This window comes from Lepidochelys kempii, chromosome 16, assembly GCF_965140285.1.
Source record: "Lepidochelys kempii isolate rLepKem1 chromosome 16, rLepKem1.hap1, whole genome shotgun sequence".
NCBI classification, from domain to species: Eukaryota; Metazoa; Chordata; order Testudines; family Cheloniidae; genus Lepidochelys; species Lepidochelys kempii.
In genome coordinates this window covers 11,403,593-11,428,125 of record NC_136395.1, presented here as the reverse complement: position 1 = coordinate 11,428,125, position 24,533 = coordinate 11,403,593, and the positions used below count along the sequence as shown (strand labels likewise).

Here is a 24,533-nt window from a genome sequence, read left to right as displayed (position 1 = left end):
TTAAGGATCTACAACCTATCCTAAAGGATGACCCAACACTCTCACAAGTCTTGGGAGACAGGCCAGTCCTTGCCTACAGACAGCCCCGCAACCTGAAGCAAATACTCACCAACAACCACATACCACACAACAGAACCACTAACCCAGGAACTTATCCTTGCAACAAAGCCCGTTGCCAATTGTGCCCACATATCTATTCAGGGGACACCATCACAGGGCCTAATAACATCAGCCACACTATCAGAGGCTCGTTCACCTGCACATCCACCAATGTGATCTATGCCATCATGTGTCAGCAATGCCCCTCTGCCATGTACATTGGTCAAACTGGACAGTCTCTACGTAAAAGAATAAATGGACACAAATCAGATGTCAAGAATTATAACATTCATAAACCAGTCGGAGAACACTTCAATCTCTCTGGTCACGCAATCACAGACATGAAGGTCGCTATCTTAAAACAAAAAAACTTCAAATCCAGACTCCAGCGAGAAACTGCTGAATTGGAATTCATTTGCAAATTGGATACTATTAATTTAGGCTTAAATAGAGACTGGGAGTGGCTAAGTCATTATGCAAGGTAGCCTGTTTCCTCTTGCTTTTTCCTACCCCCCCCCCCCAGATGTTCTGGTTTAACTTGGATTTAAACCTGGAGAATGGTCAGTTTAGATGAGCTATTACCAGCAGGAGAGTGAGTTTGTGTGTGTATGGGGGTGGGGGGGATGTGAGAAAACCTTGATCTATGCAGGAAATAGCCCGACTTGATTATGTAAAGAGTTGTCACTTTGGATGGGCTAGCACCAGCAGGAGAGTGAATTTGTGTGGGGGGGTGGAGGGTGAGAAAACCTGGATTTGTGCTGGAAATGGCCCACCTGTTGATCACTTTAGATAAGCTATTACCAGCAGGACAGTGGGGTGGGAGGAGGTATTGTTTCATGATTTCTGTGTGTATATAAAGTCTGCTGCAGTTTCCACGGTAAACATCTGATGAAGTGAGCTGTAGCTCACGAAAGCTCATGCTCAAATAAATTGGTTAGTCTCTAAGGTGCCACAAGTCCTCCTTTTCTTTTTGCGAATACAGACTAACACGGCTGTTCCTCTGAAACCTGTCATTTCCATGTTGTTTGTCTGTATAATCTCTGTCTGGTTCTGTGATTGTTTCTGTCTGCTGTATAATTAATTTTGCTGGGTGTAAAATAATTAAGGTGGTGGGATATAATTGGTTAAATAATCATGTTACAATATGTTAGGATTGGTTAGTTAAATTTCAGTAAAATGATTCGCAAAAAGAAAAGGAGGACTTGTGGCACCTTAGAGACTAACCAATTTATTAGAGCATAAGCTTTCGTGAGCTACAGCTCACTTCTTCAGATGCATATCGTGGAAACTGCAGCAGGCTTTATATATACACAGAGAATATGAAACAATACCTATTCCTACCCCACTGTCCTGCTGGTAATAGCTTATCTAAAGTGATTTCCAGCACAAATCCAGGTTTTCTCACCCTCCACCCCCCCACACAAATTCACTCTCCTGCTGGTGATAGCCCATCCAAAGTGATAACTCTTTACACAATGTGCATGACAATTAAGCTGGGCTATTTCCTGCATAAATCCAGGTTCTCACATCCCCCCCACCCCCATACACACACAAACTCACTCTCCTGCTGGTAATAGCTCATCCAAACTGACCACTCTTCAAGTTAAAATCCAAGTTAAACCAGAACATCTGGGGGGGGGGTAGGAAAAAACAAGAGGAAACAGGCTACCTTGCATAATGACTTAGCCACTCCAAGTCTCTATTTAAGCCTAAATTAATAGTATCCAATTTGCAAATGAATTCCAATTCAGCAGTTTCTCGCTGGAGTCTGGATTTGAAGTTTTTTTGTTTTAAGATAGCGACCTTCATGTCTGTGATCGCGTGACCAGAGAGATTGAAGTGTTCTCCGACTGGTTTATGAATGTTATAATTCTTGACATCTGATTTGTGTCCATTTATTCTTTTACGTAGAGACTGTCCAGTTTGACCAATGTACATGGCAGAGGGGCATTGCTGGCACATGATGGCATATATCACATTGGTGGATGTGCAGGTGAACGAGCCTCTGATAGTGTGGCTGATGTTATTAGGCCCTGTGATGGTGTCCCCTGAATAGATATGTGGGCACAGTTGGCAACGGGCTTTGTTGCAAGGATAAGTTCCTGGGTTAGTGGTTCTGTTGTGTGGTATGTGGTTGTTGGTGAGTATTTGCTTCAGGTTGCGGGGCTGTCTGTAGGCAAGGACTGGCCTGTCTCCCAAGATTTGTGAGAGTGTTGGGTCATCCTTTAGGATAGGTTGTAGATCCTTAATAATGCGTTGGAGGGGTTTTAGTTGGGGGCTGAAGGTGACGGCTAGTGGCGTTCTGTTATTTTCTTTGTTAGGCCTGTCCTGTAGTAGGTAACTTCTGGGAACTCTTCTGGCTCTATCAATCTGTTTCTTTACTTCTGCAGGTGGGTATTGTAGTTGTAAGAAAGCTTGACAGAGATCTTGTAGGTGTTTGTCTCTGTCTGAGGGGTTGGAGCAAATGCGGTTGTATCGCAGAGCTTGGCTGTAGACGATGGATCGTGTGGTGTGGTCAGGGTGAAAGCTGGAGGCATGCAGGTAGGAATAGCGGTCAGTAGGTTTCCGGTATAGGGTGGTGTTTATGTGACCATTGTTTATGTGACCTGGATTTGTGCTGGAAATCACTTTAGATAAGCTATTACCAGCAGGACAGTGGGGTAGGAATAGGTATTGTTTCATATTCTCTGTGTATATATAAAGCCTGCTGCAGTTTCCACGATATGCATCTGAAGAAGTGAGCTGTAGCTCACGAAAGCTTATGCTCTAATAAATTGGTTAGTCTCTAAGGTGCCACAAGTCCTCCTTTTCTTTTTGCGAATACAGACTAACACGGCTGTTACTCTGAAACCAGTAAAATGATTGGTTAAGGTATAGCTAAGCAGAACTCAAGCTTTACTATATGGTCTGCAGTCAATCAGGGAGTGTGTTGGGGGGGCGGAAATGGGAACAGGGAATGGGGAAATTGGAATCACGTTTGCCTAAGGGCAGGAATGGGAACAGGGATACAGGTGTAAGGCTCTGTGGTGTCAGAGCTGGGAAAGGGGACACTAAGGAAGGAAACTGGAATCATGCTTGCTGGAAGTTCACCCCAATAACCATCGAATTGTTTGCACCTTTGGGCTTCGGGTATTGTTGCTCTCTGTTCATGCGAGAAGGACCAGGGAAGTAAGTGGGTGACGGAATAAGCCCCCTAACACAAACCAGGTCTTTAGTTGTGTTTTGAGCAGCACAGAGCACAATATAAGAACGTACCAGCGCTCTTGTCCAGAAAGTCCTCTTTCCATAGTAGCCACAGGATATCAGCCTATTGCCTTCCACATGCAGTCACTCAATTCCCTCCCACCTCCAAAACAAGAGGCCTGATTATCCTCACACGGGTGTCAATCAGAAGCACTGACATGAGTGCAACATGGGTGTAAGGGAAAAGAGAATCAGGCACCAAGGAACCACCACTGCCGGGGACTTCCTTTGCCCAGGCTTATCTAATACAGAAGCTCCTCCGAACAAAGACCCAAGTGCAGAATTTCCCAGCACCAATATGTCAGTGACCCGTGAAAACTGACACTTGGCCAAAGTGGCACTTGCAGAGATGAGAGTGAGATGATATGGGGGGGCCGGGGGAGGAGGAGAGGAGACGGCACTTTCATCAAGCTGCCTGGCAACTGGGTGGGAAATACAGCCCTTTCCCTCTAACCAGCCTACTGCATAACGAGTGTGCTAGAACAAGGCTGTGCATTGACTGAATATGGAAGGCAAGGTGTCCGCAAACCGAGTAAGCTTGTGCAGATTGAACTAAATTCACTAACTCACAGCAGGGCTGATTTGGGCTCACTCCATGCTATTACCTATGCATGTAAAACTGGTACTTCATGCTTATGTAGACAGACAGACACAAACACACACGATTAAACTGTTCTTAGACTGCAAGCTCTTTGGTGCAGAGACCATCTTGTTCTGTGTTTGTACAGCACCAAAAACCATGGGTCCACGATGGGGGGGTCCTAGGAGCTACTACAAGACAAATAATCATAAAGGGTGGATTTCAGCGTAACAGCCGTGTTAGTCTGTATTCGCAAAAAGAAAAGGAGGACTTGTGGCACCTTAGAGACTAACCAATTTATTTGAGCATGAGCTTTCGTGAGCTACAGCTCACTTCATCGGATGCATACTGTGGAAACTGCAGAAGACATTATATACACAGAGACTATGAAACAATACCTCCTCCCACCCCACTCTCCTGCTGGTAATAGCTTATCTAAAGTGATCATCAAGTTGGGCCATTTCCAGCAGAAATCCAGGTTTTCTCACCCTCCGCCCCCCCCCCCCCCACACACACACACACAAACTCACTCTCCTGCTGGTAATAGCCATCCAAAGTGACCACTCTCTTTAAAATGTGTATGAAAATCAAGGTGGGCCATTTCCAGCACAAATACAGGTTTTCTCACCCCCCCACCCCCTTTTTTCAAAAAAACACACACACAAAAACTCACTCTCCTGCTGGTAATAGCTTATCCAAAGCGACCACTCTCCCTACAATGTGCATGATAATCAAGGTGGGCCATTTCCAGCACAAATCCAGGTTCTCTCACCCCCCCTCTCCCCACACACACAAACTGACTCTCCTGCTGGCAATAGCTCATCCAAACTGACCACTCTCCTTACAATGTGCATGATAATTAAGGTGAGCCATTTCCAGCATAAATGGTGGAGTTTCAGCTTGAGTGTTTAATTGCTGAAGCATACATAAGACATATGAAAGGAATATTGGACAAGAGCAGACAGCAGGTGGGGTGGGTTCTGTTCCCAAGCTCTGCTACAGACTGTATGACCTTAATTTCCCTGGGTCTCAGTTTCCTCATCTGAGAAATCCCATACAGCAATTTATTAATGGTAGGTTTCAGAGTGCTTGTGACGTGCTCAAATACCACAGTAATAGGCACCATAGAAAAGTCTATAGAAAGACTGTTCTTGGTCTGGGCATGCAACTGCTGTTAGAATTAACAGGACTTCAACCATACCTGCGCTCAGTCTATAGCCCGGCGCACACAGCTTTACTATTTGCCATCTGCCACTGATGCAATATGTGGGCAGAGCCATGAAAAGCAGACTTCACTCTCAAACATTGTGTTAGCAGCTGGTGTAGGCTACACCTGTATTCATCAAGTAGTCATTAGGGAGAAGGTGGAATTTTATGTGAATCAGATGTGAGAACTGAAAGACTTTTTGTCTAATGTATGCCCCTGCCTGCAGAAAATTGCACCCTGTAATTGTGTGAACAATAGTTTGTGAACAATAATTGCACTAAGGGTCCTTTCCCCACAGTGGATTGGGATAAGGTTTATGCATCTTTCATTCCAAAGGAATCTTCTGCATTGCAAAAGCAACCCTGTCTGGTGAACACTTGCAGTCAGATAATTTTTGTAATAAGACTTTTCAGGAACAGCATGCCAATAGGTAGAAAAGCAAAAGGCTGTTGGCATTCTTAAAAAGCATTAAAGCCTCAGCATGACCTATGGCTGAAATCTTTACATTTCCAGCCAGAGAGGAATTCTGGAGTGGAACAGAAGATAATCCACCCCAATCAAGAGGACAAATGAGGAGGAAAAGCCAGCATCACCAAGCAGCTGTGGGCACCTAGACATTATTAATGAGGTGCTTCCAGATGACTACAGCAAGAGAGAGTTCCATTGTTTCTCAGACTGTCTACCAGAGAAGAGAAACCACAGATAACAGGTACATACTGCAGCATTCAGCTAGCCAAATATTCTATGAAGGATACAAAACTGGAACCCTGCATCATCTGTCCATTACAATAGCAGCAGCAAATGCTTCAAACACTAATGGATTAAATCTAGGAGCCAACCACCTCTCCCCTGGGGGGTGGCTGGGAAGTCAGCTGGCACCTGTCCAGCCATTGATATGGTTTATTAATATTCCAGTGGAACAGGCTCCAAGAGTGAGGCCTAAGTAATTCTAGGCATCATACGGTCCTGGTTCTTTCCAGGCCCACTGAAATGTGACACAGGTAGGGCTTGTTGTTTCAATTTCATAGCCAGTTTAATAGCTTGATTTTCTGAAGAGGCTCTTTCAGGAATCTATTAAGGAGGTATTTGATGAGAATTTAGCTTAGCAATTAAGACAAAAGATAGGGTTGATGCGCTCTCCCCTAACCACTATCAAAGCGCCCTTGTGAGGTAGGAGTTTTTAGACCCCCTAACAAACAACACTATTATGAGTGCAGGCTGTTATTTCTGGTCTGTTCCCAAGCAACAGGTTTGCATCAAGTAGAACATTTCTTGCTTACTTTAATTATAGAGACGCTATCCATAAAAGCAGCCCTTGCCTGGCTGGTCTCCCTCACCCATCCTTTACAGAGCTTTTATCAAGATTAGGGATTATCACCACCCCAATTAATGGAGATAAATGCTGAAACAAGAAGCCTATCTAAATGAGGTCTGATGCACTTCGATTTCTTTGCAAGTCAGGACACAAACACTAGTATGTACAAGTGTATTTTGTCCCACGCTGTTCTTAAGCTCAGCAGGATGCTGCCTAAATCAGTACAACCTGGGTATTACAGTACAGCAGAGATCAGTATGGGAGTATGAAGAAAGGAAGGATAATTACTGCATTCAGTGTCTGATTACCAGAATACAGTGGGAAAGAATGACTAGCTTCCATTTCGCCAAGTGATCATGGAAGATTTTTTTTTTTTTTTTTGAGGAACACTGATGCATAGTGGTCTAGTGGATACCTGAGTTTTATTCCAGGCTCTGTCACTGACCTGCTGTGTGACCTCAGGCAAGTTGCTTCACCTCTTTAGGACCGTTTCTCCTCTTACCCTGTCTGTCTTGTTTATTTACATTGTTAGCTCCTCAGGGTGAGGACCCATGTGTGTACACAGCAACTAGGTGCTACTGCAACAGATAGTAAGTAAAAGGGTAGGGGAAAAAAAGAAAACTGAAGAGACTCCAGAGTTAAATAAATTCTTTACTTTCAAATATCATAGTGCCAGGCTTCTAATTCAAGTTAACAGTAGAATATATAGAGGGTGCTTAAGACACAGTCATTCACAAGCTCCTGAGGACTACTAGCCAGTACTGCACACCCAGAATATTTTTTTTCCCTTACTCGGCTTAACCCTATTTTCATGTTACCAACACTACTACAGTAACAAACTCCACTCTATGAGGCCATCAGAGCTGTGTTTTCCAATAGATACAGACTCAGAGGCTTGCAATTTAAACCTGTCCGGCATCTCACCACATTTTTGAGCAAGGAAAACTGATTTTTAACACCCACCAAGAAGCACAGAATGCTAACGTTCCCCTTAAATATCTAGATCACACTTAATGCATATTTGAGACATGGCCATGAAATCTTTGGATAAGATCTGAATCCATATAAAGGTAAACTAGAGTCTCTCCAACAAGATAGATAGCCTACAACTTACTGAAATAATTTAACACCTCTACGAGAAGCACACAGGGCTATAGCAAGTCTAAGGGCTGTACACTTCATCTGAAGCATAGCTGTTATTGCTAACACTTCCATAGACCCATTCCTTCCCCCTCCGCTATCCATTGATGCGGTAATTCACATGGATTTCCGGTTTGATGTCGCACACAAACATCAGCAAGTTATTCAGGACTTCCTCCCTGTTCTTCTGGAAGTTGCCCTGGATTGCACTCATCTTCACCTGGGTCTCCTTCTCTACTTCTGTGGTGCAGCTGCCATGAGATCCAAGAGCCTAAGAAAGAAAGAAAGAAGCCCACTTAGAGATACTTGGCAACCAAACAAAATGTTGTGCTCAGGTGTATATACAGAATGGCAGAACAGTTACATCCTTTGGTGCACGGACTCGTGGTTAATGGACTGTACTGGGAACCGGGAGAGATCTGGGTTCCATTCCCAGCTCTACCAATAACCCAACATGTGAGCTTGGGCAAGTCTCTTCACTTCTCTGTGCCTCTATTTTCACCTCCCATCCTCAGACTGCCTTACATATTTAGATTAAGCTTTTGGGGGCAAGGTCGGTCTCTCTCTCTAGGTATTTGAGCAACGAGGCCCTGATTCCAGTTTAGGGCTCTCTAGGCACTACTGCAATAAGAAAATAATTTCAAATAAAAAACAAAGCCCTTTACAAACAATGTAATTTAAGACGTAAAGCACTTCTGCAATACAAATTCATCCCTTCTATTCTTTGATGTTCTTCAAAAAACCCCCAACTCTGTGAGATTAAGCACCTCTGTGTTTACACCCTACACACTATTGTAGTCACCTCACTACAAGACAGGAATGATGGGGTATCACTTGAAAACTAACAACTCCCTGATCATTAGTATTCTTGGGTGATGTACGTAAGCAATGGGTATTAAGAGTTATGGACATATGCTGGAATGATTACTAAAGTGTGTTTAAAATAGGCATGCTGGGGGTGGGGGGGGGGGGGGTAAACAGGTCTGCACTAGACAAATGAAGCGGAGTTTTCCCCACCTGGGAGTTCTTTGCAAAGCACTCTGAAAGACAATGAGAATGTATTTACATATCATGTAAACAGACCCGTGGGAGAGAAGACAAGATCCAACTACACCCAGCAGGAGAGAAACCTTGGTCTGGTTTTACTTTTCAAAGAAGCCATTGCAAAGGTTTACTTGTCTATAAAGACAGGGGGGCTGAACCTCAAGTGACGAACAACTGAATCAATTTTACTGTATTATAAATTGTGTAGAGTGAGAGCTTTTATGAAAGCCTATGACACCCTGGCGATTAATATCATTGTGAACTCTATGTACCAACACTACATATGGAATTATGGCTGCTCATTGATATTAGGCTTTCCAGTCATTGACCAAAAGGGAGAAAAAGATTCCCCCAGAACATGAGGGATGGCAGCAACCTACAGTGAAATTAAGCAAGGTGCGACCAGAAACAATAGAAGCTCCATTTACATAGAGGACCAGCAGGGGGATGGGAAGCCCTCAGGAAGGGAAAAATCAGCATGAGGTCATCCTGCCTCTTGAAACAGTCATTGAACTTCGGACAACATAAGCAAGGAGAAATGCCATCTTCGGCATCCAGCACTGGCCAAGCATAAGGAAACACAGCTCTTGCAAGCTAAGAAAGATGGGTCCTTCAAGCAAAGGGGGGCTTGAAGTCTCAGGGAACTGAATATAGGCGTGAGAAACTATTGTGAACAAAACCTGTGCCTTGCTAGATTAAGTTTTAGACGCATGTTTTCACTTTCATTTGCTTGTTATCCTTTCTAACTTTATTCCTTTTACATAGCATAACGTAAAAACTAACAATAGGACATAGGCTAAGTTCCCTGTAAGCTTTGGGGGCCACACAGCAGCCTTCTTGGTGCCAGCACTCAGGGAACCCGCCCGGGGGACTTGCTGAGGCCGGAGGAGGGTCGCCCCTCCCCCAGCCCCAACCTAGCCTGGCCCCCAAGGATCTGTGCTCTGCAATGTACAGCCCTCTCCTGGATCATTCAGAGATAATAAGGTTCATTTGTTCCTCTAAAGAGAAAAAAGCAGTTTACAGCTTATCTGGGGTAAATACACCCTTTCCCTGCAAGGTTTAGAGTAAAAAAGAACAGCCTATGTCCCGTGTTCCCTGTGATTTTTTCCCACCCATGTGCCATGGAATCCCTCCCCGAACCCAGCCCCAGCTCAAACCTGCCAGGGGAGGGGTGCCTATCCTGTGGCTGCTGCCGCAGTGGGGAGAGGCACCTCTTCCCCCCCCCCCCCCCCCAGCCCAGGTGCTGCTGCGGGGCATCCTCTCTCCACACCATAGCCCTGGAGCACCCTTCTGCACCCCAAACCTCGCACCCCCAGCCAGAGCCCTCACACCCCTGCACCCAACCCAGAGCCCCTCATCCCCGGCCAGAGCCCTCACACCCCTGCAACCCAACTCTCTGCCCCAGCCGAGCCCCCTCCCACACTCCAAACCCCTCGGCCCCGGCCCCACCACATGAATTTGGTTATGTGCACCAATATGAAGGTGATGTGTCACACATCACCTCCATATGGTGCACATAACCCAATTCATTCTGCACATGGGTGGGAAAAAATCAGAGAGAACACGGGACATAGGCTGTTCTTTTTTACTCTAAACCTTGCAGGGAAAGGGTGTATTTACCCCAGATAAGCTGTAAACTGCTTTTTTCTCTTTAGAGGAACAAATGAACCTTATTATCTCTGAACTGTCCAGGAGAGGGCTGTACATTGCAGAGCACAGATCTTTCTCCCAGCTGTGGGCTGGGAGTGTGTTGGGTTCACCCTGCAAGTAGTAGCCCAGGCTGGTGGAAGCCAGACTGGGGCTGTAGACAGGCTGCTGAACCAGGGCTGTCCAGCACAGACACTTCAGGTTGTGACCTACATGCTGGTGGCGAGTGTCCCAGGCTGGGTGATGGGAGTAGGTGAGGGTAATCCAGGCCTCAGCAGTATTTCAGACAAATAAACTCTAGCATTAAATACCGTCTGTGGCCCAAGTGCCTTCTATCAAGGTACCATTGTAACAAACAGCATTTGTGAGAATGAACTGGATTTAGTAAGGGAAGCAGGAAGACGAGCATTGTCTCTGCTTCTAGCATTAATACATACTGTGCATGTTGCCAGAGTAACTTATAGTGTTATACTCTACGAACGGGACCGCAGGAGCACTGGTCAGTGTATGATCTTGTTAATTAACTGCTTTACTGCTAGGGCAGAAATTCCAGCTTCCGAGATGCGACAAAATATTTTTGATGCCCTGGCTCCTTTCCACTGATATAAACCAAGACATCTGGCTGCATGTTAAAGCACAGAGAAGCAATTAAGGGAAACTGCTCAAGGACAGAACACCCCATGTGGAACGTTCCACCAAGAGGAGCAGCAGCCAAACATGATTTCCCAGAGATCTAACCGCATCATCACATGCAGATCTCAGTGCAAGTAACACTGATGGAGCCCGGTGGTTATTTGATGGCAACAAATTATCTAACTAACAGCTGCTTCCTTGGCTTTGAACTCCTTCTCCCTCTGTAGGCGGTACTGCTCAATCTCTTCCTGGGCTTCTTCTTTCGCCTGCTTCAGCCTCCGGTTCTTTCCTGTTTCCAAAGAAAGAGCCTTATTAAGGAACAATTTACGCCCAACAGCCAGGCCAGATTTAACAGTGACAGCACTTTCCCCCAAGCTATTGGACTCTCACAGCAATTGCTGTAGCATTTGCAATTATAGCAAGCTATGAAGAGACTGCAGGAGATCAACTCCAGAATGCAGTATACCCTCTCCAACCTCCCACAGCCTTCCAAATTCATACAGATAACTGGTATTTCCATATCTTCCAGGAAGCACTTGAAGGGCACTTGTGTACCATTGATCCATTGCCACGCTCTCCAACTGGTGAGCTCTGATAATGAACAAATAGCCACCAAACCCAGCAGATGTTGCTAGAAAACACTCCGCCGCTGGCTCTGCTTACAGAAGGAGTACAGCTCATTGCAGAGCACTGTGAATCTGCATGGCAGAAAGGTCAAGTTATCCTAATTTTGCCGCAAGACAGATGTGCAGCTGCCGTAAGAGAGTTAGCTGCTATATGAACTTTTCCCCTTCAAGATTTCTGTAATTAAACTGAACTAAAGCCATCCAGTTCCCATACAACAGCGTAAGAAGCTGAAGCTACTAGGCCAGAAGCAGTCCTTAAAACCGGTCTTGAAAAATGTGACACCTTGAACTCCTCAGGGCTGGGACCATGGATGAATTCCTAGCTCCACTTATATCAATGGCAAAACTCTCACTGACTTGGATGGGGCCAGGATCTCTATGTAAGTAGTCAACATATATATATACACAACGTCACTTTCATTAACAACAGCCAAGGGAGTAAACCTACCAGCTAGAGGCAGATAAGAAACATGGAGGAGCCACCCAATTAAGGCCAGTATTTGGCCAATAAAACTGGTCCAGCCCCCAGTTGATGGGATTCCTAATAGAGCAGTACCTGGAGGCCTTGCTTGGTGGCACCATCTTTCATGTTAATTTGTAGATAGTAGAACAGTTTTCTGATGAATCCGAAGCCTTTCAATGCCTCTCCAGCTGCTGGAATGGAGAAGTGTCACCCACCCCCTCTTTCCCATACATCCCCCCAGGAGACAGAGCCTTCTCAGGAGCTTGCCCGAGATTGTGCAACGAACTCCCACAGGAACTAAGGACCACCACAAACCTCGCCACCTTCCGCTTTAAGTGCAAAGTGCATTTCGTTGATCTTGCCCTCTCTAACAAAAACATAGCCACATATGCGAATATAGATTAATATTTAAAAAAATAGAACACACTGCACACACTTTTCTCTCAAGTGACAGATCCTAAGCCTGATCTACACTAGGACATTAGGTTGGTGTAACTAGATCCCTTTGAGGGCACGAAAAATCCACACTCCTGAACGACACAGTTATTACACCTGCCCAACACACACCCCGTGTGCACATCACTAGGACGATGGAAGGGGGATTGACCTGGTCTGTAGCAGCTGTGTGAAACAGTGATCAGTTCCACCACTGCTCAAAGGGTCCTGAAAAAAAAGCAACAAAACTGACCACTCTTTTGATTCATCCCTCTATTGCTTGAGAAAGCTACCAGCAGTGATACTGGAGCCACCTGTCTGCAGACTCAGCAAAGCTGCACTGTGCTAGTTTACAGCCTGTTCATCTTTGGAAGATTTTTTTTTCAAACATGGAAATCATATATATATAGCGCCATGGAAGTTTTCCTATTTGCCACTGAAAAACTGATTTTTTTTTCCATTCCACGAATAACCTATCTAGTTTACTCTATTATTCCTGGGGTCATATTGTTTGTTATTCACAAACATGTGGGAGGCCAGTTTGCCTGTGAAAACATTCACAAACCTCTACAGTTATATGTATTATACCAAATGATGATTTGTCCAACAAATTGTACCAGAAAGCGTTATTCATCAACTGCTAGTCTCCTGCTTAAAGAGCTGAAGTTATCCAATCAGAAACAATACCATATGATTTGGGTGACAAAGCACGTCATGAAGAGCAAAAAGCTTGCAAGCAACACATCAGCTGAAATCTGTTTCCAGAAGCTATTTGGCAAATATGTACAAACGGATACAAATTGCACAAATCAAGATAGGTTCCATGAGCTGAGAGGGACGTCAGATAATTAGTAATTAATAACTTGACCAGCTCTACTCCTAAGTAAGACTAAGATTTAGTCACGGGTATTTTTAGTAAAAGTCATAGACAGGTCATGGACAGTAAACAAAAATTCACAGCCCATGGTCTGCCCGTGACTTTTACTATATACCCTGGACTAAATCTTGGGTGCTCTGGAGGGGGGGCTCCAGAGATGCCATGGGCGCTCTGGGGCAGGCACCACCTGGGGGCATTGCCGGTGCTCTGGGGGAGGGGGCAGTGGCCGGAGACTGCCCCAGCAGCGGCCGGTGCGGCTGGCCCAGGAGCCACCTGTGTGGCCCTGGGGTCGGTCACACCAGCCGCTGCAGAAGTCACAGAAAGTCACAGAATCCATGACAGAGTCACGGCCTTACTCCCAAGTAACTGGTGTGCAGGACATCGCATTCTTCTTTGGGCTTAGTAAACGGTCTTGTGAGACAGAGGAAGTCTAAGAGTTTCAGGCCCACCCTCCTGTTCCAGGGGGAAGTAAGAGCGGGAACCAGGGTCTTCCACCAACCCACTCTTCAAACTGGGAGGGAACATCAGCACAAAACCCGAACACTGAGCCAGCTGCAATTAATTTACAGCAGCGGAACCTAATGCAGGGCACTGGTAAGCAAGAGCCAAACCAGAACCAACGTGTCTCCCACGCACCCGGCCTTGCAGGAGTCCTTCGCACAAGGGAAGGTCCTGTCCTTACATTTTTGTAAGCTTGGGTCTTGACTGGTACCCACTCAGTCCCTGCATGACAGATCCCCCGTGGCCCCACGTCCCCCCCTCCCACACCCCCCACATACCCCCACGCGCACCCCACACACCTACCCCTCACCCCCCCACACACACACACCCCACCCCCATACACCCTCACCCCGCACACACACAGCCACACACCCATCCCCCCCCACACACCCACACCCCACCCCGCACACACACCCACACAGCCACACACCCATCCCCCCCCCCACACACACACCCCCCACCCCGCACACACACACACACACACAGCCACACACCCATCCCCCCCCCACACACACCCCACCCCGCACACACACCCACACAGCCACACACCCATCCCCCCCCCCACACACACACCCCCCACCCCGCACACACACACACACACAGCCACACACCCATCCCCCCCCCACACACACACCCCCCACCCCGCACACACACACACACACACAGCCACACACCCATCCCCCCCCCACACACACCCCACCCCGCACACACACCCACACAGCCACACACCCATCCCCCCCACACACACACACCGCCACACACCCATCCCCCCCCACACACACACCCACACAGCCACACACCCATCCCCCCCACACACACATACACCCCACCCCGCACACACACAGCCACACACCCATCCCCCCCCACACACACACACACCCCACCCCGCACACACACACACACACACAGCCACACACCCATCCCCCCCCACACACACACACACACCCCACCCCGCACACACACACACCCACACAGCCACACACCCATCCCCCCCCCCACACACACCCCCCCCACCCCGCACACACACACACACACACAGCCACACACCCATCCCCCCCCCACACACACCCCACCCCGCACACACACCCACACAGCCACACACCCATCCCCCCCACACACACACACCGCCACACACCCATCCCCCCCCACACACACACCCACACACCCATCCCCCCCACACACACATACACCCCACCCCGCACACACACAGCCACACACCCATCCCCCCCCCCACACACAGCCACACACCCATCCCCCCCCCCACACACACACACACCCCACCCCGCACACACACACACACACACAGCCACACACCCATCCCCCCCCCCCCCCCACACACACACACACACACACCCACCCCACCCCCGACCCCTTGGCCCCGCCCGGACAGACACGCAGCGGCCTGGGCGCGGGCCAGGGGCAGCCAGACGAGAGCCCACCCGGGCCGCCCCTTGGGCGACTCACAGCGGCCCCCAGACCGGACACGGGGGCAAACGGGCCCCGGCTCCAGGCCCGACGCCCGCTCCCCGGGGGCGCCCCGGCCCCTCCGCCGCAGGGGAGGCCCCCGGGCCTGGCCCCCCGCCGCCCGGGCACTCACGCTTGCGGGCTTCGGCCACCTTCTCGGCCGCGCGCTTCTCGGCCTGCAGCAGCTGCTGGATGCCCTGCGACTGGCTGGCCATGGCGGCACCCGGGCTCTGCGCTGCTCCGCCGGCCCGGCCGGGTCACGTGGGCCGCCGCTCACCTGACCCCGTCAGCTGACAGCGAGCGGGGGGGCGGGGCGCGCGAGCCTCCCCCCTTCACTGCAGGCTCCGCCCCCCACTGGCGCCCAATGGCTGCAGCGCCCCAACCCCCCTCCCCTCCCCCGCTCTGCAGGGCGCTGACCACCCCGCCCCCGCCCGTGGGCCTTGGCCTCTGCCCCGCCCCCCCATCGCTGTGGGGGGAGCTCCCTTCTGCCCCCCCCCCCCGGCCCACAATGGCCGGGGTCCTTCCACCCCTTTCTGCCCTCCTGCTTTGCCCCCTCCCCCGGCTGCGGGTGGATCTGGGATGGGGGGCAGAGCCGCAGCCCTGTCTGCTGAGCACCCAGGGGTGCAGGAGAACGTGGCGGGGTGGCTAGGGTGACCAGAGCGCAAGGGTGAAGAAGCGGGGCAAGGACGGGGGGGGGGGGGATAATAGGCATCTGTATAAAACAAAGCCCCAAATACCAGGACGGCCCCGAGAAAATCGGGGCATCTGGTCCCCCTGACGGGCACTGCATCATTCCCGCACCCCACATCCGAATCTGGCCCCGGCACAGCGCCATGAGACCCCGTTGGTGTGAGCACCAATATGCCAGCGTGTGATCACACTGCGTGAAAAGTCCCACGCTGGGACGTAAGGAGACTCACACTGCTTCCAAAGGCCTGTGCTCTGAACCCCGAAACGCAGAATGCGGAAAAGTGCCTGGGAATTTATGAACTTCTCGGAACATCTGGGTCTGAGATTTTCAAAGGGTCCTGAGAGAATTAGGTACCCAACTCCCATTGGAAAACACCTAATTTCCTTTGTATCCCTTTGAAAATACCAGAATTGGCCTTCAGGGTAGAGTTGCATAGTGTAAGTTACACCTACAATTATCGCCATAATAGAGGAATTAAAGCTGTGGCAGTGATTCACAGTTCTGCAGGGAGGAATTAGTATCTGCTGGTACATCTTTCCTGTCTCCAATGATGGAAAGGACATGGGGCAATGAGTCAGGCTGGATATTTAGAGAACTAAATAGGAATGATGAGCATTTGGCCTGATGACCTTCTGCCAGTCCCAGAAGCTAAGTCAATGAGGTTAGTGGGCCTGTCAATCCAGCACCAAATTCACTTCAATGAAAAGGAGAGATAAGGAGAAAGGCTTTGATCCTAACACTGTATGTTGAACCAAACTTGGAGACTGCTGCAGATTCATGTGATCGACAAAACAGAAATGGCAGTAGAGATGCAAACACACATATGCGCGCTGTCCCACCAATGTACCTCTCAGCTCCCACTACACAGATCTTGGGGGACAAGAAGGGAATTCGGACTCCGTGCTCGGTGTCTGATGTAACTCCCATTGAAGGCAACTGGTCGCCTCTCATTAAAGTCAATGGGGTGGATCAGGCTGTCAGCCCTTTACCCATCTCTGTACCCATTGCCAACCAGGGTTCCTGATTGCAATAATGAATTTTCAGAAGTAAACGTTGGTCCGTTTAAAAGTGGGCTGTGGCCACCAAATCAGTTCATACATGGTCACAGAACAACTGCCAAATGCTAACAATTTTCAGCCATTGCATGCCCGCTCCGGATTTAAAGCAGCTTCTTACCCTATTCCTGTTCCCTGGAGCCATCCACCCCTCTCCCACTCTAAATGGACTGACCCAAAGCCCAGTGAAATCCTTCCATTAACTTCAGTGGGCTGTGGATCTGGTCCAGGACCATCCCTTTCCTTCTACACTGTCCTGTGAATCAGGGAAAGTGAAGATTTCCACCTGGATGTTCATCTGTTAGAAGCAGCAGGTTTTAAGGGACGTGTGTATGTTTTTAATTAGTGCCCATTAGAGATGAACCCACAATATAGACTTGCTGTAAAATGCTTTAAACCAATACAACAGTCACATGCTCGCATGTGGCAAACCATCTGAGGCTGACATTTCCTTCCTCCTGAGTCAATATGGATGGTGGGGGTTTTCCTTCCTGCAGGATAATTGCCTTTTTCAGATATCTAGACTAACACTGCCATTGACTGTCATCACAGATATTCTGGAGCAGGTGCACCAGGCCAGCTCATCTTTCCAAAGTCAGAGAATCTGAGCTGGGACAGGCTCAACAGGTCCCAACATTTCAAGGCCCAGTTTCCAACAGATTTCAAATTAATTGGCATTGCAAGCATTTCTGAATCTAGATTTTATTCCCCACCATATTCTACATGAACCTGCCACTGTGTATTATGGAGAAACATGCTATCTCTGCATAGTTAATACTGAACCTCGCTTCCCATTATTAGTCCAGTGCTGGCTCTCAACCATCATTAATTTAACAAATATGAAACTTTGTCGAGGTTTGACATAGCCCTGAAGGGAAGAACATTTTTGTAAGCTTGGGGCTTGACTGGTACATGCTTCCGCTCTGTTCTAGGGGGAAATGAGCTGCACCAACCCTTTCTTAACATGCATTACTTCCCCCTCTGTGATAGCTTAGCTGGACTGGCTAGTGCAACGGAGGGATGGAGCACGGGTTCTGCCCACTCCCAGCCTCTATCCACACACTCCTTGCTCACCTGTCAGGTGAAGTACAGCCCTGCAATGGTTTAGTGATGTGGGTAGCCCATGCACAAGAATAAAAGGGTTTCTGTCATCCCCTTATTCCTCTCTACAGAATAGTCATGAAGCCAGGCTTCTGCAAGCCCTTGGTTAGTCAAAAAGCTACAGCCTCATGTGATACATACTAATACAAACAGAGTTATGATGATTCACACCAGGACGTGTATTCAATATTATTTTAAAACTCCATCAGTGCAATTTCCAGTGAATGGGTGCACAGTGAAACATGGCTGGTATTTTTTGCAAATAGCTTTGCCTGAAATGAAAAGATTTTCATTTCCTTTGGCCCTTTTAATGGAATTTTTCAATTTTTTAAAATTAAACAAAATTGTTTTTTAATGGAAGCATTTTTCCCAGTTTTCCTTCCTTCTCTGCCATTTCCCCCCACGGGAACTTGACTTTAAGCACTCACATAACTGTTTTGCTGAATCAGCCCCTCCATCCCAATGAATCATGAGATCTTTCTACAACAAGACAAAATAGCAAAAAGAACGAGGAGTACTTGTGGCACCTTAGAGACTAACAAATTTATTTAGTCTCTAAGGTGCCACAAGTACTCCTTGTTCTTTTTGCTGATACAGACTAACATGGCTGCCCCTCTGAAAGAAAAAATAGCTTTCTTTTGTCTCCTTTTAGCTTTGCTTTGAGTTTCTAAAAAGAGCCAGTACAAAAATGTTTCCCTGTCCCAATAACTTGTGGTCATTAAAGATCCCAAGGCACTTTCTGTAAGAGATGGGATGCTAGTCCTAGTGTCTGGCCTCCTTCCAGCTCAGGCAATTACATTCTTCCTCCCTAAAGTCCCCCCACACACACACATTTCAACTGGATACACTATTATTCTTCAGTTGCTGACCTAAACTGTTGTGTAGTGCAGCTGTCTGCTTTTTAAAAAAGCCACTGAGTTCAATCCGTAAATATCTGAGTTAGTTGCATGTTAACAGCAATTGAAGTGATCGCTGTATATCCCTTACCTATTTTATGAGGTTTAATTCGTTAATGTAAATAACTTTGCAATCCTGGGATGAAAACTACTATATAAGTGCAGGTTAATGATTAATTATTAGTGATTAATTGTTAATGATTATTATTATTGGTTGAGCATTGATAATTATTTGTTGTTGTTGTGATAGATTTATAAATGAAATAAAACAACAGAAACTTAAGACAATGTATAGGGAGAATTTTGACACGGTCAAATGAAGGATTGGGCCAGATCCTCAGCTAGTAGTTCCAATGACTTCAACTTATGCCAGCTGAGGATCTGGCTCAAAAGTGGACTCCACGGGGGAAAGAATGCTCCATTTTCAATCTAGACTTTGTGATCCATGGGCCAACTTTATTATCCCTAATGTAAGTCAGTTGCAGCCCCTGGAGTTCCACCAGGGGGAAATTTGGATCAATATGTGGATGGAGAGAGTAGACTTGCTAACAGAATTTTCAGGAGGCTGTACTCATGCTGTGAACCATTGTCACCTTTCCCCAGACAAATCTGTTGCATCATGAAATTGTGACAGAAGCAATACGGGGCTGCTTCAGTATCCTGTGAGCACTGCTTGTAGTATATGAAACAGCCCAATCCAAATCATAACTGCCATCTGAAAATCAGGACAGGTGGCATAGAATCATAGACTCATAGAATATCAGGGTTGGAAGGGACCTCAGGAGGTCATCTAGTCCAACCCCCTGCTCAAAGCAGGACCGATCCCTGACTAAATCATCCCAGCCAGGGCTTTGTCAAGCCTGACCTTAAAAACTTCTAGGGAAGGAGATTCCACCACCTCCCTAGGTAATGCATTCCAGTGTTTCACCACCCTCCTAGTGAAAAAGTTTTTCCTAATCTCCAACCTAAATCTCTCCCACTGCAACTTGAGACCATTACTCCTTGTTCTGTCATCTGCCACCACTGAGAACAGTCTAGATCCATCCTCTTTGGAACCCCTTTCAGGTAGTTGAAAGCAGCTATTAAATCCCCCCTCATTCTTCTCTTCCGTAGACTAAACATCCCCAGTTCCCTCAGCCTCTCCTCATAACTCATGTGTTCCAGTCCCCTAATCATTTTTGTTGCCCTCTGCTGAACTCTTTCCAATTTTTTCACATCCTTCTCGTAGTGTGGGGCCCAAAACTGGACACAGTACTCCAGATGAGGCCTCACCAGTGTCGAATATAGGGGAACGATCACGTCCCTCAATCTGCTGGCAATGCCCCTACTTATACATCCCAAAATGCCATTGGCCTTCTTGGCAACAAAGGCGCACTGTTGACTCATATCCAGCTTCTCGTCCACTGTAACCCGTAGGTCCTTTTCTGCAGAACTGCTGCCGAGCCATTCGGTCCCTAGTCTGTAGCGGTGCATTGGTTTCTTTCGTCCTAAGCGCAGGACTCTGCACTTGTCCTTGTTGAACTTCATCAGATTTCTTTTGGCCCAATCCTCCAATTTGTCTAGGTCCCTCTGTATCCTATCCCTACCCTCCAGCGCATTTAGCTCTCCTCCCAGTTTAGTGGCATCTGCAAACTTGCTGAGGGTGCAATCCACACCATCCTCCAGATCATTTATGAAGATATTGAACAAAACCGGCCCCAGGACCGACCCTTGGGGCACTCCACTTGATACCGGCTGCCAACTAGACATGGAGCCATTGATCACTACCCGTTGAGCCCGACAATCTAGCCAGCTTTCTCTCCACCTTATAGTCCATTCATCCAGCCCAGACTTCTTTAACTTGCTGGCAAGAATATTATGGGAGACTGTGTCAAAAGCTTTGCTAAAGTCAAGGAACAACACGTCCACTGCTTTCCCCTCATCCACAGACCCAGTTATCTTGTCATAGAAGGCAATTAGATTAGTCAGGCATGACTTGCCCTTGGTGAATCCATGCTGACTGTTCCTGATCACTTTCCTCTCCTCTAAGTGCTTCAGAATTGATTCCTTCAGGACCTGCTCCATGATTTTTCCAGGGACTGAGGTGAGGCTGACTGGCCGGTAGTTCCCAGGATCCTCCTTCTTCCCTTGTTTAAAGATGGGCACTACATTAGCCTTTTTCCAGTCATCCGGGACCTCCCCCGATCGCCATGAGTTTTCAAAGATAATGGCCAATGGCTCTGCAATCACATCCGCCAGCTCCTTTAGCACTCTCAGATGCAGTGCATCCGGCCCATGGACTTGTGCACGTCCAGCTTTTCTAAATAGTCCCGAACTACTTCTTTCTCCACAGAGGGCTGGTCCCCTCCTCCCCATGCTGTGCTGCCCAGTGCAGTAGTCTGGGAGCTGACCTTGTTCGTGAAGACAGAGGCAAAAAAAGCATTGAGTACATTAGCTTTTTCCACATCCTCTGTCACTAGGTTGCCTCCCTCATTCAGTAAGGGGCCCACGCTTTCCTTGGCTTTCTTCTTGTTGCTAACATACCTGAAGAAACCCTTCTTGTTACTCTTAACATCTCTTGCTAGCTGCAACTCCAGGTGTGATTTGGCCTTCCTGATTTCACTCCTGCATGCCCGAGCAATATTTTTATACTCTTCCCTGGTCATTTGTCCAATCTTCCACTCCTTGTAAGCTTCTTTTTTGTATTTAAGATCAGCAAGGATTTCACTGTTAAGCCAAGCCGGTCGCCTGCCATATTTACTATTCTTTCTACATATTGGGATGGTTTGTCCCTGTAACCTCAATAAGGATTCTTTAAAATACAGCCAGCTCTCCTGGACTCCTTTCCCCCTCATGTTATTCTCCTAGGGGATCTTGCCCATTAGCTCCCTGAGGGAGTCAAAGTCTGCTTTTCTGAAGTCCAGGTTCCGTATTCTGCTGCTTTCCTTTCTTCCTCGTGTCAGGATCCTGAACTTGACCATGTCATGGTCACTGCCTCCCAGGTTCCCATCCACTTTTGTTTCCCCTACGAATTATTCCCAGTTTGTGAGCAGCAGGCCAAGAAGAGCTCTGCCCCTAGTTGGTTCCTCCAGCACTTGCACCAGGAAATTGTTGCAGCAGAGTAGATTGGTGCGGAGCAGAGAGCAGTTTGGAGGAGTTGAAGCAGAGTAGATTGGCGTTGGAGCAGAGAGCAGTTTGGAGGAGTTGAAGCAGAGTGGATTGGTACTGGAGCAGAGAGCAGTTTGGAGGAGTTGAAGCAGAGTGGATCAGCGGTGGAGCAGAGAGCAGTTTGAAGGAGTTGAAGCAGAGTGGATTGGAGTTGGAGCAGAGAGCAGTTTGGAGGAGTTGAAGCAGAGTGGATCGGTGTTGGAGCAGAGAGCAGTTTGGAGGAGTTGAAGCAGAGCGGATTGGCGTTGGAACAGAGAGCAGTTTGGAGGAGTTGAAGCAGAGCGGATTGGCGTTGGAGCAGAGAGCAGTTTGGAGGAGTTGAAGCAGAGCAGATTGGCGTTGGAGCAGAGAGCAGTTTGGAGGAGTTGAAGCAGAGCAGATTGGCGTTGGAGCAGAGAGCAGTTTGGAGGAGTTGAAGCAGAGCAGATTGGCGGTGGAGCAGAGAGCAGTTTGGAGGAGTTGAAGCAGAGTGGGTTGGCATTGGAGCAGAGAGCAGTTTGGAGGAGTTGAAGCAGAGTGGATCGGTGTTGGAGCAGAGAGCAGTTTGGAGGAGTTGAAGCAGAGTGGATCGGCGGTGGAGCAGAGAGCAGTTTGGAGGAGTTGAAGCAGAGTAGATTGGTGCTGGAGCAGAGAGCAGTTTGGAGGAGTTGAAGCAGAGCAGATTGGCGTTGGAGCAGAGAGCAGTTTGGAGGAGTTGAAGCAGAGTGGATTGGCATGGGAGCAGAGAGCAGTTTGGAGTAATTGAAGCAGAGCGGATTGGCATTGGAGCAGAGAGCAGTTTGGAGTAATTGAAGCAGAGTGGATTGGCAGTGGAGCAGAGAGCCTGTTTGGAGGAGTTGAAGCAGAGCGGATCAGTGGTGGCGCAGAGAGCAGTTTGGAGGAGTTGAAGCAGAGCGGATTGGCGTTGGAGCAGAGAGCAATTTGGAGGAGTTGAAGCAGAGTGGATTGGCAGTGGAGCAGAGAGCAGTTTGGGGGAGTTGAAGCAGAGTGTATCAGCGGTGGAGAAGAGAGCAGTTTGAAGGAGTTGAAGCAGAGCGGATTGGTGGTGGAGCGGAGATCAGTTTGGAGGAGTTGAAGCAGAGTGGATTGGCAGCGGAGCAGAGAGCAGTTTGGAGGAGTTGAAGCAGAGCGGATTGGTGGTGGAGCGGAGATCAGTTTGGAGGAGTTGAAGCAGAGTGGGTTGGCGGTGGAGCAAAGAGCAGTTTGGAGGGAAGCAGAGGAGAGTTTGGAGAAGTGCTGTGGTGGGCTAAGACGACCAAGGCCCTAGGTAAAGGGACACCTGGTTTGTGCAGAGGGAGGGCAGGAAGCCCCACAAGCTGAAGGGCAGGAGAGGGAAGTAGCCCAGGGGAAGGAACTGCTAGTTCAAGCCGTTTACCACTATCCCTAGGGTCCCTGGGCTGGGATCTGGAGTAGAGGGCGGTCCTGGGTCCCTCCCTCTCCACTCCCGTCCTCTAGGACACTAGTGGGGCAGTTAATACCCCAGTTCAGGGGTGAGAAATGGTGCCCTGAACCCTCCACATGAAGAGGAAGTGTGAGACCCATCAAAGTAGTACCGGCAATTTGCCAGAAGTTCAGTAAGTGCGGTCTTTCCTATAATAGACAAACCCAAAGCTTTGATTGCTTGTCGCCATTACTGATTCCCTGGTGATTTCTGCAAGAACAGGGGTTCGCCTGGAAACATTCCATTTAGGTAACAATGTTTCAACTGCTGCAAAAACTCCCTCTGTGTTTTCAGTGTGGCTGCGTTGGGTTTCACTTTGTGCCCCAAACCGCTGAGTAACAGTGCTGCGTTCTAGTAAACAGCTGTGGCCATCAGGCGGTTGCAGTTCAGTGATGAATGAAATACGCCCAGAATATGTAAATTGTTCAGTGCTTTGAGAGATGTGTGGCTAGATGAAGGGATGCTGTGTAACTGTCATTCATTATTAATGTTGCTCAGAGACATTGAAAGTTTTCAAGGGCTCCGTTTCATGTGGATGCTTGTTACAAGCGCTGGAGACCAGGAAAATACACCGACAATCACACAAAACAGAGTAAATGGGACAGAATGACCTTTCCGCATTGTGAAAGAAATGGCTCTAGAGCCAGGTCTCTAGGGCAAGAGTCCTGAGGGTAGTAGGGCTCCCTCTGCAGAGAAACTCTTAGGGCAGGTCGACACTGAAAACCGTAGAACTTTGGTGAAGACTCTACTACGCTAACGGGAGAGTTTCTGCAGTCAGCACAGTCAATGCACCTCCATGAGAGATGGTAGCTATGTCCAGGGGAGAAACCCTCCAGTCGCCATAGCGCTGTCTACACCGGGGATTAGGTCAGCATAGCTGCGTCGCTCGGGGGCGTGGATTTTTCACTCCCCAGAGTGATGTAGTTAT

The 24,533-nt window shown here is 48.1% G+C and overlaps 1 protein-coding gene across 1 annotated transcript; it reads right to left on the bottom strand.

Moving 5' to 3' along the window:
* Positions 1–7,077: 7,077 nt before the first annotated feature.
* ATP6V1G1 (ATPase H+ transporting V1 subunit G1) lies at positions 7,078–15,572 on the bottom strand. The gene is made up of 3 exons (XM_073313811.2): positions 15,408–15,572; positions 11,097–11,197; positions 7,078–7,855 (listed from the first exon to the last, which is right to left on the bottom strand). Exons 1-3 carry the CDS (start codon positions 15,487–15,489, stop codon positions 7,682–7,684), a joined length of 357 nt encoding a protein of 118 aa, XP_073169912.1. The 5' UTR covers positions 15,490–15,572; the 3' UTR covers positions 7,078–7,681.
* Between the last annotated feature and the right edge of the window lie 8,961 nt (positions 15,573–24,533).

Bases quoted from the DNA above. Each gene is read 5' to 3' on its own strand.
- ATP6V1G1 (XM_073313811.2), bottom strand. From the start codon at position 15,489: ATGGCCAGCCAGTCGCAGGGCATCCAGCAGCTGCTGCAGGCCGAGAAG. The intron at 11,198-15,407 runs GTGAGTGCCCGG...CTTTGGAAACAG, and splicing joins GGTGGCCGAAGCCCGCAAGC to GAAAGAACCGGAGGCTGAAG. The intron at 7,856-11,096 runs GTTAGTTAGATA...TTTCTTTCTTAG, and splicing joins TCAAAGCCAAGGAAGCAGCT to GCTCTTGGATCTCATGGCAG.